The sequence below is a fragment of the Canis lupus genome, chromosome 25 (genome assembly GCF_011100685.1).
Source record: "Canis lupus familiaris isolate Mischka breed German Shepherd chromosome 25, alternate assembly UU_Cfam_GSD_1.0, whole genome shotgun sequence".
Lineage (NCBI taxonomy): Eukaryota > Metazoa > Chordata > Mammalia > Carnivora > Canidae > Canis > Canis lupus.
The window spans coordinates 50506399-50523670 of NC_049246.1; the positions used below are offsets into that span (position 1 = coordinate 50506399).

At 44.2% G+C, this 17272-nt stretch overlaps 1 protein-coding gene across 1 annotated transcript; it reads left to right on the plus strand.

The window, feature by feature from the left end:
- Positions 1–541: 541 nt before the first annotated feature.
- OR9S12 (olfactory receptor family 9 subfamily S member 12) lies at positions 542–1510 on the plus strand. Its single transcript, NM_001389088.1, is given in 1 exon segment — positions 542–1510. A coding segment is annotated over 1 exon segment (969 nt).
- The last annotated feature ends 15762 nt before the right edge of the window (positions 1511–17272 follow it).

The window sequence follows — 17272 nt, forward strand, 5'->3', positions numbered from 1 at the left end:
AACCACTGAGCCACCCAGGCGACCCTGGGTTTTAATCAGAACTTTTATATATACCATCTGCCATCTAAGATGTGTCTTCCCCTGGAAATATGTTGATTTTTGCAAGGTGTCAGAGGCACTAGCACTCAGATCACATCTTGGTACAGTTTAAGTGGTTGAAATGGTCAGAACCTGAGCTGCATACCTATTCCTGATTTATCTCATTCCATTGGTGCATCCTGCCTGGTTCCTAGTAACCAACCACCGTCAGCATTAGTTCTGCAAGACCAAAAAAACCTCACTGCTCAGCTGCCTGGCCTCACAGATTTCTCTTCAAAATTGGCTTATGTCACAGGGGAAAAAGAAACTCTGAGTAATGAAATCCCTGGCCTCTGTGTATATTGAATTTTGTTTAGTAATTCTTTACTAAATCATTAATTCCCTTATACTTTCAATCACATTATGGTTTTTTGTTGTATATGTTTCCTAAATAGACTTCAGCAGAAATTCAGCTTAATCTGCTAATACTGGGGAATAATTCCCCTGGTGAGGACTGAGACTCATGCCATCCCACAGTAATGAAAACCTCTCCATGGTCTACTTTCAAGATTTTGTGCTGGAGGGATTTGGGGGTGGCCTGGAGACCCAGGCGCTACTCTTCACACTGTTTCTGGCCCTGTACATGGTGACTCTGCTGGGGAACATTCTCATGATCATCATAATTACCCTGGATGCCCGCCTGCACTCCCCAATGTACTTCTTCCTCAAGAACCTCTCCTTTGTGGACTTGTGCTACTCATCTGTGATCGCCCCCAATGCACTGGCCAACTTCTTCTCCTCATCCAAGGTCATCACCTTTGCAGGATGTGCCACCCAGTTTTTCTTTATCTCCCTGCTGGCCACCACTGAATGCTTCTTCCTGGGTGTGATGGCGTATGACCGCTTCATGGCCATCTGTAGCCCTTTGCGCTACCCAAGTACCATGTGCCAGTCTGCCTGCACTCGCCTGGTGCTGGGCGCCTACTGTGGAGGCTGCTTCAACTCTGTTGTGCAGACCAGCTTCACATTCCACCTCCCATTCTGCAGCTCCAACCGCATCAACCACTTCTTCTGTGATGTGCCCCCTCTGCTCCAGATTGCGTGTGGCAACACGGCCATCAATGAACTTCTTCTGTTTGGCATCTGTGGGCTCATCATTGTGGGTGTGATGTTTGTGATCCTCATCTCCTATGGCTACATCACAGTGACCATCCTGAGGATGCGGTCAGGAACTGGGAGACACAAGATCTTCTCCACCTGTGGCTCCCACATGACTGTAGTGACTCTCTTTTTTGGGACTGCCTTTGTCATGTATGCCCAGCCAGGAGCAATTGAATCCATGGAGCAGGGCAAGGTGGTCTCTGTCTTCTACACGCTGGTCATCCCAATGCTCAATCCCCTCATCTACAGTCTGCGAAACAAGGATGTGAAGGAGGCTGTGCAGAGGCTGGGCCAGAAACACATGGCCATACGAAGGATGTGCTGTTGGTAGCCAGTGTGTCCTGCAGGCTTGATGGAAGATATGGAGGTTGCCACATATGGGGAACTCATTTTTTTTAACTGGCATATTTCTCAAACAAGAAGAATAAGCTATGCTATCTACAATCGACATGATATATTGTGCCTTTGAAAACAAATTAATGGGTAGATCTTAGTTTAATTTCTCTTTTCAGTATAAAATTTTTAGAAATGACTCTTCAGCCATGAAAACAAATTGAGGGTTCCTGGACAGAAGGGTCTGGGGAATGGGATAACTGGGTGATGGGCATTAAGGTGGGCCTGTGATGTGATGAACATGGGTGTTATATGCAATTGATTAATTATTAAAAACTACATATGAAACATGCTATAGCATATATTGGCTAACTGAATTAAATTTTTAAAAGTACGATCATAAATAGCCATTCCCATAGTGAAATGAGGATGTCCTGGTCCCCCTCACAACAGTACCCTCGAGACACTGAAAGAGAATGTCATGATCTTACAAAAGTGATGATTACATGGCAATTGGTAAAGATTTTAAAAATGCACACTTGTGCTGGGGTATGGTCATATTCTCTAAAAAAAGACGAATTAACAAAAGACACATCCACCACTAGATCACCTCCTATCCTAGTATTTGAGGATGTGGAAACCCTTGCCCTTCCACAGAGTAGGACAGTGACTTGGGTAAATAGAGAGGCATCCTCACTGTTCACCAAACACTTTATAAGTTCTTGTTTTTCTTTTTTTTTTAAAGATTTAATTTATTTATACATGAGATACACAGAGAGAGAGAGAGGCAGAGACACGCGCAGAGGGAGAAGCAGACTCCATGCAGGGAGCCAAACGTGCGACTTGATACCAGGTCTCCAGGATCAGGCCCTGGGCTGAAGGCAGCACTAAACCACTGAGCCACTAGGGCTGCCCAAGTTCTTGTTTTTCAAACACATTTCAGTTTTATAAATTTGAAAAGCAACTCTTAACTGATCCTCTTCCAAGAACAGAAATGTATTCAGAGTGGTTCTCTCCCACTCGTGGATCACTCTTTGCTGTCAGAGAATCAACAACAAACTGAGATGAACCCAAAGAGGATTGTTTCCTGACAGATCATTTCAGCTCACAGAAGAATGGTAACCCTAAGGTGATAGTAGGAAGCCATGAGAAAATGTCTTAAGGCTCAGGACTTCACACTTGCCACTCCCGGGAGGACAGTACACGTAGGGCCACAAAGTCAGCTCTTAGTCTGCTCATCTCTTCTGTTAATCTTGGGGCCCCAAGAGACTTCTGGGCTTCAGTGCCTGGCCAAGTAGGGGAGGGTGGGTCAGATAAAGCTTAAGTACAGGGGTACCCAGGAGAACTAGAGGTCGCAATGCACTCCAGGGGCCACAACACAAACAAGCTCACTTAATTGGCCATTTAAGGTTCCAAGTCCCAGCCAGCAGGAGGAAAGAATTTCCCAGCACAGTGACCCCAAGATATAGGTCCTTGTGCTGCTGCCTGGAGGATGCAACAAAACTCAGAAGCTGAGGTGAGCAGAGACCATTCTGTCCCCTGATTCTACCAGGAGAAGGAGCTTGCACAAGCCAGAATATGGGGCACCCAGCTAGACTGTCCCTGGACCCTCACTGAGGGCCCTCTCCTATCCCCTTCCCACTCTCTCTTCATTGCCTGGGAAGCCAGAGCTGAAGGAGGAGGGGTGTCATTCCTCGGCTCACACTTCATTATCATCAGCACATGAAGGCCAGGAGCTCAGAGACCCTGGGAGAGCAGGTGATGGCTGTGTGAGCTTCAACAGTCATGACCTTCACCTGGAAGAGGTAAGGGTCAAGGGCACCATCCCTCAGGGGTCCCAGGGTATGAAGGACACGGTGTGTGTAAGGGAGGCATCAGAGCTATGGTAGACAGGAAGCACTCAGGGCTTGCCTCAGCAGCTGAAGGGGTGACCCCACTCCTGCCCTGGCCCTGTCTTGGGCTCAGGGTCATTCCATCTGAAGGAACAGGTTTTTATTATAATTAGAGGATCATAGCACCAGGCTCCCTCGTGACCTGAAGTGCATTTCTCAGGCTCAAATCAGTAGCTCACCAGAGTACTGAGCACACACACTTCTAAGGGACATGGTCACGGGGTGGGGGATGTAGAAATACTGTAGACCAAGGCCAGCCCTGGGAGCTCATGGCTCTGCAGGAAGGCAGACATGACAACAAAGACCGCAAGATATTGGGACATGGGCAGTGAGGGGGTGTGACCAGGCTGCTGATGGCACAAAGAAGAAACAGTCACATCAGAGAAGTGATGGAGAGGTAATGGAGAGGTAAAGATGGGAGACAGGAGATCCTGTCACAGCAAAACAGTGGATGGGGGTGACAGACATTAGCGGCATAACCAGAGAATAGATAAATCCCAGCATGATGTCCCCTATTGGATCTGGGATCACCTGACACGGCCCCTCCTGGGTTCCTCTCCAGGATCCCTCAGCTGGTGGGGAAGCTGTCACTCATTTGTATTAGGGAGCAATATGACATGAGGGAGGGTGTGACTCTTCCACACTGGGAGCTAGCCACCTGATGTGCCCCCTCTACTGATGTGCCACCTGTTTGTTAAATGGGATTATTAGAGAAGAACAGGGTTGACTTCCAGGCTCCCTGTTCTGTTCCATCAGCAGATGGTCAATCTGCTAATGCCGTCATCGTTTCATTGCCGCTACTTATGGTTGTCTGTCGTGCAAATCCCCCCACACTGTTTGTCTCCTCAAGAATGTCTTAGACACACTCAATTTTACACATTTCAGCACGCAGTTTAGGATCAGCTTTTCCAATTCCGCAATAAAAAAGTCACTGGGATCACACTGACTCAGTTCAGTGTGGGGAGAACTGGCATCATTGCAATACTCAGTGTGCTGGTTGGGAACCTGCCACATCCCGCCATGTCACTTAATCTACTTTGGTTTCTCTCAACAGTTTTATGCATTCCTGGATTACAGACAACTTGGTGTCTGACATACGATAATTTTTATATGTTACTTAATTAGATTTTGCTTGGTAAATATGTGTATATACTTGTGATTGAGGTGGCGTATTTAAAAAATTTTTTTCTTATAAAGTCCTTTTCAGATTTTGCCATTATGATTACATGTGCTCATAAAATAACATGGAAGTTTGACCCTCTTCTATTATTTTGAAGATATCGTATGATTAATTTTTTGTTAGATTTTGTCGTATTTAGGAGTAGTATCTACGTTGACAAGGAAAGCCATCTAGTTCTGAGATCTTTTTTTTTTATAAATTTATTTTTTTATTGGTGTTCAATTTGCCAACATATAAAATAACACCCAGTGCTCATCCCGTCAAATGCCCACCTCAGTGCCCATCACCCAGGCACCCCCACCTCCCGCCCAGCTCCCCTTCCACCACCACTAGTTCACATCCCAGAGTTAGGAGTCTCTCATGTTCTGTCTCCCTTTCTGATATTTCAGTACTGGGATCTTTTATATGGAAAGAGTTTAAAGAATTTCTTATATTTCTCAAACTATGGATCTCATATATCTTTTACTTCATTGGAGGAGTCCACTGGGGGGTCGGTGATATCTTTCTAGTAGTTTGCCATTTTCATCAACATTTCGAGTTATGAAACCATTCTGTCACGATCCACTCCAATTCTAGGATCTCAATGATATTCTCCTTTCACTCCTGACATCAGAAAATTTGACTTTTATCCTTCATCCTTCCAAAGTCTTGTCATTTGATCAGTCTTCCCAAATAATCACCTTCTGGTATAACATCTCTCTGGTGAGTTCCTGTTTACTGATTAATTAAGTTTATTCTTTACTTTCTTCCATTCTATTTCCTTGGGATTTCATTCACTAATCTTTTTTTTTTTTCACAAGACTCCTGAATCACAGGCAAAATTTATTGAGTAGAAACTTCCATGATTTTCATTCTCTAATCTTTTATAATATTTTCTTTTTTAATAATAAATTTATTTTTTATTGGTGTTCAATTTGCCAACATACAGAATAACACCCAGTGCTCACCCCGTCAAGTGCCCCACTCAGTGCCCGCCACCCAGTCACCCCCACTCCCCGCCCTCCTCCCCTTCCACCACCCCTAGTTCGTTTCCCAGAGTTATACTGATTTGCTGTTTTTCTGCCCTTCTAGCATACGGAGAGAAGCCTATAAATTTCCCTTTGAACACAGTCTTAAATGTATCCTGATAGTATTTTTGTTACTCATATTATGCAATTTTAAATTTCAAAACTATTGTTTAGACCTGCAGATTACTTACATTTTATTTTATTATGTACATTTTTTATTGAAGTTCGAGTTATCCATTCATCTTTCGTGCCAACATTTTAAATGAAAAAATACATGAGGATTTTCTTTTCTTTCTTTCTTTATTTTTTTACTTACAACTTTATTTTTATTTTTATTGGTGTTCAATTTGCCAACATATAGAATAACACCCAGTGCTCATCCCGTCAAGTGCCCACCTTGATGCCGGTCACCCAGTCATCCCCACCCCCTGCCCACCTCCCCTTAAACCACCCTTATTTCTTTTCCCAGAGTTAGGAGTCTCTCATGTTTTGTCTCCCTCTCTGATATTTCCCTCCATTTTTTCTCCTTTCCCCTTTATTCCCTTTCACTATTTTTTATATTCCCCAAATGAATGAGACATATAATGTTTATCCTTCTCCGATTGACTTACTTCACTCAGCATAATACCCTCCAGTTCCATCCACGTCGAAGCAAATGGTGGGTATTTGTCATTTCTAATGGCTGAGGAATATTGCATTGTATACAGAGACCACAGCTTCTTTATCCATTCATCTGTCGATGGACACCGAGGCTCCTTCCACAGTTTGGCTATTGTGGACATTGCTGCTGTGAACATTGGGTGCAGGTGTCTCAGCTTTTCACTGTGTCTGTATCTTGGGGTAAATCCCCAGCAGTGCAATTGCTGGGTTGTAGGGCAGATCTATTTTTAACTCCTTGAGGAACCTCCAATATATTCTTATAATACTTTTTATTTCTGCAAGATCAGAAGTCATGTGTCTGCTTTCATTTCTGATTTTTAGAAATTTAAGTCTTCTGCCTTTTTTTGGGTCAATCTAGCTGAAGGTTTACAAAGTTGGTTAAACTTTTCAGAGAACTAACTTTTAGTGTCATTGATTTTCTGCCTTATTTTACTCTCCTCCTATTCATTTATCTCTTTTCTAACCTTTATTATCTCATTCATTCTATTTGCTTTCAGCTTAGTTTTGTATTCTTTTTTTTGTTTGTTTTCTTTCCTAAGAAAGTTAAATTATCGATTTTAAATCTTTTTTTTTAATGTTCATGTTTAAGATATAAATTTCTGAGTCCTTCTTTCATTGCATCTCCTAAATTTTGGTGTACTGTGTTACCAGTTTTATTCATCTCCAAATACTGTATTACCATTGTGATTTCTTCTTTGACCTATATTCTGTTATTAAAAATATGTTGTTTAGCTTCAACATATTTGTAAGTTTTCCAAATGCTATGTAAGGCTATGTTTTTGCCCTGTGATTTCATTCCATTTTGTTTGGAGAACATACTTGGTGTAGTTTATATCTTCTAACATTTATTGAGACTTGCTTTGTGAACTAACATATGTCTATCCTGGATAATGTTCCACGTGCACTGGAGACGAATGTATTCTGCTATTGATGAGCACAGTGTGTCCCACATATGCTCTTTTTTTTTTTTTTTTTTTTTTTTTTTTTTTTTTTTTTTTTTTTTTTATTGGTGTTCAATTTACTAACATACAGAATAACACCCAGTGCCCGTCACCCATTCACTCCCACCCCCCGCCCTCCTCCCCTTCTACCACCCCTAGTTCGTTTCCCAGAGTTAGCAGTCTTTATGTTCTGTCTCCCTTTCTGATATTTCCCACACATTTCTTCTCCCTTCCCTTATTTTCCCTTTCACTATTATTTATATTCCCCAAATGAATGAGAACATATAATGTTTGTCCTTCTCTGACTGACTTACTTCACTCAGCATAATACCCTCCAGTTCCATCCACGTTGAAGCAAATGGTGGGTATTTGTCATTTCTAATAGCTGAGTAATATTCCATTGTATACATAAACCACATCTTCTTTATCCATTCATCTTTCGTTGGACACCGAGGCTCCTTCCACAGTTTGGCTATCGTGGCCATTGCTGCTAGAAACATCGGGGTGTAGGTGTCCCAGCGTTTCATTGCATTTGTATCTTTGGGGTAAATCCCCAACAGTGCAATTGCTGGGTCGTAGGGCAGGTCTATTTTTAACTGTTTGAGGAACCTCCACACAGTTTTCCACAGTGGCTGCACCAGTTCACATTCCCACCAACAGTGTAGGAGGGTTCCCTTTTCTCCACATCCTCTCCAACATTTGTTGTTTCCTGCCTTGTTAATTTTTCCCATTCTCACTGGTGTGAGGTGGTATCTCATTGTGGTTTTGATTTGTATTTCCCTGATGGCAAGTGATGCAGAGCATTTTCTCATGTGCATGTTGGCCATGTCTATGTCTTCTTCTGTGAGATTTCTGTTCATGTCTTTTGCCCATTTCATGATTGGATTGTTTGTTTCTTTGGTGTTGAGTTTAAAAAGTTCTTTATAGATCTTGGAAACTAGCCCTTTATCTGATATGTCATTTGCAAATATCTTCTCCCATTCTGTAGGTTGTCTTTGAGTTTTGTTGACTGTATCCTTTGCTGTGCAAAAGCTTCTTATCTTGATGAAGTCCCAATAGTTCATTTTTGCTTTTGTTTCTTTTGCCTTCGTGGATGTATCTTGCAAGAAGTTACTATGGCCGAGTTCAAAAAGGGTGTTGCCTGTGTTCTTCTCTAGGATTTTGATGGAATCTTGTCTCACATTTAGATCTTTCATCCATTTTGAGTTTATCTTTGTGTATGGTGAAAGAGAGTGGTCTAGTTTCATTCTTCTGCATGTGGATGTCCAATTTTCCCAGCACCATTTATTGAAGAGACTGTCTTTCTTCCAATGGATAGTCTTTCCTCCTTTATCGAATATTAGTTGCCCATAAAGTTCAGGGTCCACTTCTGGATTCTCTATTCTGTTCCACTGATCTATGCGTCTGTTTTTGTGCCAGTACCACACTGTCTTGATGACCACAGCTTTGTAGTACAACCTGAAATCTGGCATTGTGATGCCCCCAGATATGGTTTTCTTTTTTAAAATTCCCCTGGCTATTCGGGGTCTTTTCTGATTCCACACAAATCTTAAAATAATTTGTTCTAACTCTCTGAAGAAAGTCCATGGTATTTTGATAGGGATTGCATTAAACGTGTATATTGCCCTGGGTAACATTGACATTTTCACAATATTAATTCTGCCAATCCATGAGCATGGAATATTTTTCCATCTCTTTGTGTCTTCCTCAATTTCTTTCAGAAGTGTTCTATAGTTTTGAGGGTATAGATCCTTTACATCTTTGGTGAGGTTTATTCCTAGGTATCTTATGCTTTTGGGTGCAATTGTAAATGGGATTGACTCCTTAATTTCTCTTTCTTCAGTCTCATTGTTAGTGTATAGAAATGCCACTGACTTCTGGGCATTGATTTTGTATCCTGCCACGCTACCGAATTGCTGTATGAGTTCTAGCAATCTTGGGGTGGAGACTTTTGGGTTTTCTATGTAGAGTATCATGTCATCGGCGAAGAGGGAGAGTTTGACTTCTTCTTTGCCAATTTGAATGCCTTTAATGTCTTTTTGTTGTCTGATTGCTGAGGCTAGGACTTCCAGTACTATGTTGAATAGCAGTGGTGAGAGTGGACATCCCTGTCTTGTTCCTGATCTTAGGGGAAAGGCTCCCAGTGCTTCCCCATTGAGAATGATATTTGCTGTGGGCTTGTCATAGATGGCTTTTAAGATGTCGAGGAATGTTCCCTCTATCCCTACACTCTGAAGAGTTTTGATCAGGAATGGATGCTGTATTTTGTCAAATGCTTTCTCTGCATCTATTGAGAGGATCATATGGTTCTTGGTTTTTCTCTTGCTGATATGATGAATCACATTGATTGTTTTACGGGTGTTGAACCAGCCTTGTGTCCCAGGGATAAATCCTACTTGGTCATGGTGAATAATTTTCTTAATGTACTGTTGGATCCTATTGGCCAGTATCTTGTTGAGAATTTTTGCATCCATGTTCATCAGGGATATTGGTCTGTAATTCTCCTTTTTGGCGGGGTCTTTGTCTGGCTTTGGAATTAAGGTGATGCTGGCTTCATAGAACGAATTTGGAAGTACTCCATCTCTTTCTATCTTTCCAAACAGCTTTAGGAGAATAGGTATGATTTCTTCTTTAAACGTTTGATAAAATTCTCCTGGGAAGCCATCTGGCCCTGGACTCTTGTGTCTTGGGAGGTTTTTGATGACTGCTTCAATTTCCTCCCTGGTTATTGGCCTGTTCAGGTTTTCTATTTCTTCCTGTTCCAGTTTTGGTAGTTTGTGGCTTTCCAGGAATGCGTCCATTTCTTCTAGATTGCCTAATTTATTGGCGTAGAGCTGTTCATAATATGTTTTTAAAATCGTTTGTATTTCCTTGGTGTTGGTAGTGATCTCTCCTTTCTCATTCATGATTTTATTAATTTGAGTCTTCTCTCTCTTCTTTTTAATAAGGCTGGCTAATGGTTTATCTATCTTATTAATTCTTTCAAAGAACCAACTCCTGGTTCTGTTGATCTGTTCCACAGTTCTTCTGGTCTCGATTTCGTTGAGTTCTGCTCGAATCTTTATTAGCTCCCTTCTTCTCTTGGGTGTAGGATCTATTTGCTGTTTTTTCTCTAGCTCCTTTATGTGTAAGGTTAGCTTTTGTATTTGAGTTCTTTCCAGTTTTTGAATGGATGCTTGTATTGCGATGTATTTCCCCCTTAGGACTGCTTTTGCTGCATCCCAAAGATTTTGAACGGTTGTATCTTCATTCTCATTAGTTTCCATGAATCTTTTTAATTCTTCCTTAATTTCCTGGTTGACCCTTTTATCTTTTAGCAGGATGGTCCTTAACCTCCATGTGTTTGAGGTCCTTCCAAACTTCTTGTTGTGATTTAGTTCTAATTTCAAGGCATTATGGTCCGAGAATATGCAGGGGACAATCCCAATCTTTTGGTATCGGTTCAGACCCGATTTGTGACCCAATATGTGGTCTATTCTGGAGAAAGTTCCATGTGCGCTTGAGAAGAATGTGTATTCAGTTGAGTTTGGATGTAAAGTTCTGTAGATATCTGTGAAATCCATCTGGTCCAGTGTATCATTTAAAGCTCTCGTTTCTTTGGAGATGTTTTGCTTAGAAGACCTATCAAGTATAGAAAGAGCTAGATTGAAGTCACCAAGTATAAGTGTATTATTATCTAAGTATTTCTTCACTTTGGTTAATAATTGATTTATATATTTGGCAGCTCCCACATTCGGAGCATATATATTGAGGATTGTTAAGTCCTCTTGTTGAATAGATCCTTTAAGTATGATATAGTGTCCCTCTTCATCTCTCACTACAGTCTTTGGGGTAAATTTTAGTTTATCTGATATAAGGATGGCTACCCCTGCTTTCTTTTGAGGACCATTCGAATGGTAAATGGTTCTCCAACCTTTTATTTTCAGGCTGTAGGTGTCCTTCTGTCTAAAATGAGTCTCTTGTAGACAGCAAATAGATGGGTCCTGCTTTTTTATCCAGTCTGAAACCCTGCGCCTTTTGATGGGGTCATTAAGCCCGTTCACATTCAGAGTTACTATTGAGAGATATGAGTTTAGTGTCATCATGATATCTATTCAGTCTTTGTTTTTGTGGACTGTTCCACTGAACTTCTTCTTAAAGGGGAATTTTAAGAGGCCCCCTTAAAATTTCTTGCAGAGCTGGTTTGGAGGTCACATATTCTTTTAGTTGCTGCCTGTCTTGGAAGCTCTTTATCTCTCCTTCCATTTTGAATGAGAGCCTTGCTGGATAAAGTATTCTTGGTTGCATGTTCTTTTCATTTAGGACCCTGAATATATCCTGCCAGCCCTTTCTGGCCTGCCAGGTCTCTGTGGAGAGGTCTGCTGTTACCCTAATACTCCTCCCCATAAAAGTCAGGGATTTCTTGTCTCTTGCTGCTTTAAGGATCTTCTCCTTATCTTTGGAATTTGCAAGCTTCACAATTAAATGTCGAGGTGTTGAACGGTTTTTATTGATTTTAGGGGGGGATCTCTCTATTTCCTGGATCTGAATGCCTGTTTCCCTTCCCAGATTAGGAAAGTTTTCAGCTAGAATTTGTTCAAATACATATTCTGGCCCTCTGTCCCTTTCGGCGCCCTCGGGAACCCCAATTAAACGTAGGTTTTTCTTCCTCAGGCTGTCGTTTATTTCCCTTAATCTATCTTCATGGTCTTTTAATTGTTTGTCTCTTTTTTCCTCAGTTTCCCTCTTTGCTGTCAACTTGTCTTCTAGGTCACTCACTCGTTCTTCCACCTCGTTAACCCTCGTCGTTAGGACTTCTAGTTTGGATTGCATCTCATTCAATTGGTTTTTAATTTCTGCCTGATTAGCTCTAAATTCTGCAGTCATGAAGTCTCTTGAGTCCTTTATACTTTTTTCTAGAGCCACCAGTAGCTGTATAATAGTGCTTCTGAATTGGCTTTCTGACATTGAATTGTAATCCAGATTTTGTAACTCTGTGGGAGAGAGGACTGTTTCTGATTCTTTCTTTTGAGGTGAGGTTTTCCTTCTAGTCATTTTGCTCAGTGCAGAGTGGCCAAAAGCAAGTTGTATTGGGAAAAAGAGAAAAAGAGAGGAGAGAAAGAAGGAAAGAAAAGAGAAAGAGAAAAAAAAAAGGGAAGAAAAAGAAAAAAAAAACGAAAAAAAAAAAAAAAAAAAAAAAAAAAAGAAGAAAAAGAGAAAGAAAAAGAAAGGAGAAAAAAAGGGGGTGGGGGAAGGAAACAAATCAAAAAGCAAAACAAAACAAAAACAAAAACAAAAACAAAAACAAAAACAAACAAACAAAAAAAGAACCACCGGGGAGTATCTTCTGATTCTGTGTACTTTAAGTCCCTTGGCTTCTCCTGGAAGTTGTCAGTCAGTCTAGCTGGTGTTCTGGGGGAGGGGCCTGTTGTGCTGATTTTCAGGTGTGAGCAGTTGGGGGAGCTGCTGTGCCCCTGCCTGGTGCAGGGCTCAGTGGGGGTTGTTCACCCGGTGAGGCCGCAGGAGGAACAGCCCCAGTGGCGGGGCAGCTCTGGAAACCTGGATTCAGCTCCGGCAGGAACTCGGTCTGCAGGGCCTGGAGGCTCCGGGGCGGGGCCGCTGATGTGCTCAGCTGGGGCAGGAGCGTCCTTGCTGTCCTGGGCCCTCCCGGCCTCTGCCTGTCCCGGGGGAGGCGGGATCCTGGGCTGTGTCCCGGCGCCCTGTGCTCCGGAGCCTGCGCTGTTGGATTCGCGCTCCCGGGCCGCGCAACCCCCTCCGCGGAGCTGCCGCCCGAGCCCCTCCGAGCTGCTCCTGGAACCGCGCAGCCCCCACCGCACGGAGCCTCTTCTTCTGCCCGAGCCCCTCCGAGCTGATCCCGGGGCCGTGCAGCCCCCTCCGCGGAGCCGCCGCCCGAGCCCCTCCGAGCTGCTCCTGGAACCGCGCAGCCCCCTCCGCACGGAGCCTCTTCCTCTGCCCGAGCCCCTCCGAGCTGCTCCCGGGGCCGCGCAGCCCCCTCCGCGGAGCCGCCGCCCGAGCCCCTTCAGCTGCTCCGGGTCCCGCCGGGTCCCGCCGTGCGCGCTGCAGCCCTTAGGGAGCTCGGCGCACTCTCCTGGGCGCGCAGTTGCTGTTACTGTCCCCGGGAGCCCGAGGGCATCCTCGCCCTCCTGGGTCCTGCTCCAACTCCCCGCGAGCCCCTTTCCCCCGGGAAGGTCGGTGCAGCTCCTGCGTCTCCGGGACGGGGCTCTCCTGTCCTGGGGACACTCGCCCCGGCCTCAGCCCGGCTCCTCGCAGGCCCCTCCCCCTTGGAGGCCTTTGTTTCTTTACTTCTTTTTCCCCGTCTTCCTACCTTGATAGAAGCGCGAACTCTTCTCACTGTAGCATTCCAGCTGGTCTCTCTTTGAATCTCAGGCCGAATTCATAGATTTTCAGGATAATTTGAAGGTTTTCTAGGTAGTTTGGTGGAGACAGGTGATTTGGAGACCCTACTCCTCCGCCATCTTGCTCCTCCCCCCCCACATATGCTCTTTATGACCATTTGGTTTATGTTGCTTTTGAAATCTATTATTTCCTTGCTGACACTTAGATTTGCTGTACATCACAGGCAACACTGGCCTGCATGCACTGGGTTCTAGAGCCTGAGCCCACCTGTGTAACACCCCTGTGGGAACCCAGGAACTCCAGCTCAGCCCCTATTCACGGCCACTGATGGGTAGTGTCAGGAAGCCACTACCCTTTACAGCCCTCTCCCCTATGGACAACGGGCAGCTCCAGCCTCAACAGCAGCCGGGGCCCTGACCTCTGCTTCAGGCCAGCTCTCCTTGGGCAGCGTCACACAGGTGGCTTTCGGGATTCCTTTCCAACATCCTGCACCTCAGGGACCCATGCTGGCTCCCAGCCAGGCTTTGCTGCCACCCCAGCTGTCGTGCCCCCTGGCACAGCCACTGCCCCTGGCTCCATGACCAATGCTGGGCCCAACAGCTGGCAGCACTGCCCAATAGCTGGCAGCACAAGCCCAGTCCCCTTGAGCTTGGGGGTTGCAGCAGCCCCTGCAGGATTGGGGAGGCGACAGGCTGCCCCAGACCGGAGCTGCAGCTTTGGAGCTCTCAGCATTACACCACAAACCAGCAGGGCCCCGAGCAGCACACACCACTTTAGAAACAGCTTGGGCCCGAACACCCAGGACCACCCTTGCGGGAGCACCCCCATGACAACCACCAAAGCCAGCACCAAACACAATCCTGTGTCTGGAGGCCCGAATGCCCCTACTGTAAGTCCCAGCCTGAGGAACCTACCCACTCAGAGGCCCCCAAGGCCCAGCCCAGAGCCCAGCAGCACTGGCAGTGAGGCCACCTGCAGGGTCGTGTGCAACCTGGGCCCTACTCCTCGCGGCCCTGCCTCTGTGCTGAGCACAGCCAGGAGCAGCCCTGCCAGGAGCAGCCCTGCCTCTGTGCTGAGCACAGCCAGGAGCCCTTTGTCAGCTGCCCAGGGCCTGGGGAGTCACAAAAGAGCTGCGCCGAGCCACAGGTCATTTCCCTCCACCTCCCAATCCACTCTTTTGGGATCTAAGAGGAAAATGTGGGCATGAGTCCGTAGCTACCTGGCAAGTCACCAGTGTGCCCCTTCCCTCTAGGCTGCATGTGTATGGACCTCATGTCCATGGGAAACCCTAGTCAGGGAAACCTGACCTCTGTGGTCTTGGAGCAACACTGGGCATCTGGAAAGCCAGCATCTGGAATATTCCCAAGCCTTGCCCCGCAGTTTTCCCAAAGGTGGGTGGCTTGAGCTGTGTCAGGTCCCAGTGGCTACAAACCCCAGGACAGCTTGCGGAGGCCCGTGTCCCTTCTGCCTCCAGACCTGCAGCACACAGGACTCCTCCATGGCCCACACTTGACACTGGCTCTCCCCATGTTCTTTCTATGTTCTAGGAGTTTCCTCCATAGCTTAAAATAAAGCCTTGTTCCACGTTGTTTGAAAAAAAAAAAAGATTTTCTGTAGTATTCATTATTGAAAGAGGAGTATTGAAGTCTTAATTATCATTGCTAAATTCACTTTGAGTCTTGAAGGATATTTTTGGGTAGAGGTAGAATTCTAGTTGGTAACTATTTTCATTGAACCAAGGAAAATATAATTCATTTTACTCTGTCTTCCATGGTTTTTAATCAGGTAAACCATTGCCAGTTTTACTTCTAAGGTTGATACCTTAAAGCCACTATGTCTTCTTTTTTCAAAAAAAATTTACTTACTTATTTTACAGGGAGGGGCAATAGGAGTGGGAGAGATGGAGACTCTCAGCACAAGGAGACTCTGTGCTGAGTCTGTATGTTCCAGGAGGACCAATCTCACAATTCTAATATCACAACCTAAGAAAAAAAAAATAGAAGTTAGAGATGGAACCAAATGTGCCACCCAGGATTCCTGTTTCCGTTTTCAGGCTGCTTTTGATTTTTTCCTCTTAATTTGATTCTATATATTATTACTATGATAGATCCAAGGGTGATGTTCTTTGTATAAATCCCGCCTTGACTATGGAGGTTTCATGTATCTGCAAAATAATATCATTCATTTGTTTGAGGTAACAACTGGCCATTATTTCTTCAACTTCTGATTTAGCCTATTTTTTTAAAGATTTTATCTATTTATTCATGATAGTTACACAGAGAGAGACAGAGAGGCAGAGACACAGGCAGAGGGAGAAGCAAGCTCCATGCACTGGGAGCCCGACGTGGGATTCGATCCCGGGTCTCCAGGATCGCGCCCTGGGCCAAAGGCAGGCGCCAAACCGCTGCGCCACCCAGGGATCCCTGATTTAGCCTATTTATCTCATTCCTCTTCTTTGAGGAATTCATAGTATGTATGTATCTAATCTTTGATCTCTAATCCTCATTCCTGATTTTTCTCTTTTTGTCTCTCGATATTTCACTCTGAATATTTTCTACTGATCTGTATTCTAGGTCACAAATTTCCTCTTTAGCTCTTTCTAATCTGTAAAATTCATTCATTGAGTTCTAATTGTAGCCATTGTATTTATAAAGAGTTAGATATTATTTCTCTTTAGAGCTTCCACATTTCTGCTAAAATTCTTACTCTCATCTTTTAATAACTTTAAAGTTCATGTGTGCTAACTCCAAAACCAAAGACTCTTTTGGTTTTTCTATTGCTTCTGTTCTTTTTTTTTTTAATTTTATTTTATTTATTCATGAGAGACACAGACTGAGAGAGAGAGGCAGAGACACAGGCAGAGGGAGAAGCAGGCTCCATGCAGGGAGCCCGACGTGGGACTCAATCCCGGGACTCCAGGATCACGTCCTAGTCAAAGGCAGGCGCTAAACCGCTGAGCCACCCAGGGATACATGCTTCTGTTCTTTAAGTTCATAATACAATACTTAAATTCGGTTGGCATTATTTATTTATTTTTTTAAAGAGTTATTTATTTATTCATGAGAGACACAGACTGAGAGAGACGCAGAGACACAGGCAGAGGGAGAAGCAGGCTCCTCACAGAACCCTGATGCGGAACTCATTCCGGATACTGGGATCATGACCTAGGCCGAAGGCAGGTGCCCAACCACTGAGCCACCCAGGCGACCCTGTCTGGCATTATTTAATCAGAACTTTTATAGATAATATCTGCCATCTAAGATGTGTCTTCCTCTGGAGATATGTTTATTTTTTCAAGGTGTCAGAGGCACTAGCACTCAGATCACATCTTGATACAATTTAAGTGATTGAAATGGTCAGAAGCTGAGCTGCATTCCAACTCCTGATTTATCTCACTCCCATGGTGCAACCTGCCTGTCCCTAGTAACCAACCAGTCACCATTAGTTCTGCAAACCAGACAAAATCTCACTGCTCAGCAGCCTGGCTGATTCCTCTTCAAAATGGCTATGTCTCAAGGGAAAAAGAAACACTGAGTAATGAAATCCCTGGGCCTCTGTGTATATTGAATTTTGCTTAGTAATTCTTTACTAAATCATTAATTCCCTTATACCTTCAATCACATTTTGGGTTTTGTTGTATATGTTTCCTAAATAGACTTCAGCAGAAAATGGCTTAATCTGCTAATACTGGACAAGTAATTCCCCTGGTGAGGACTGAGGCTC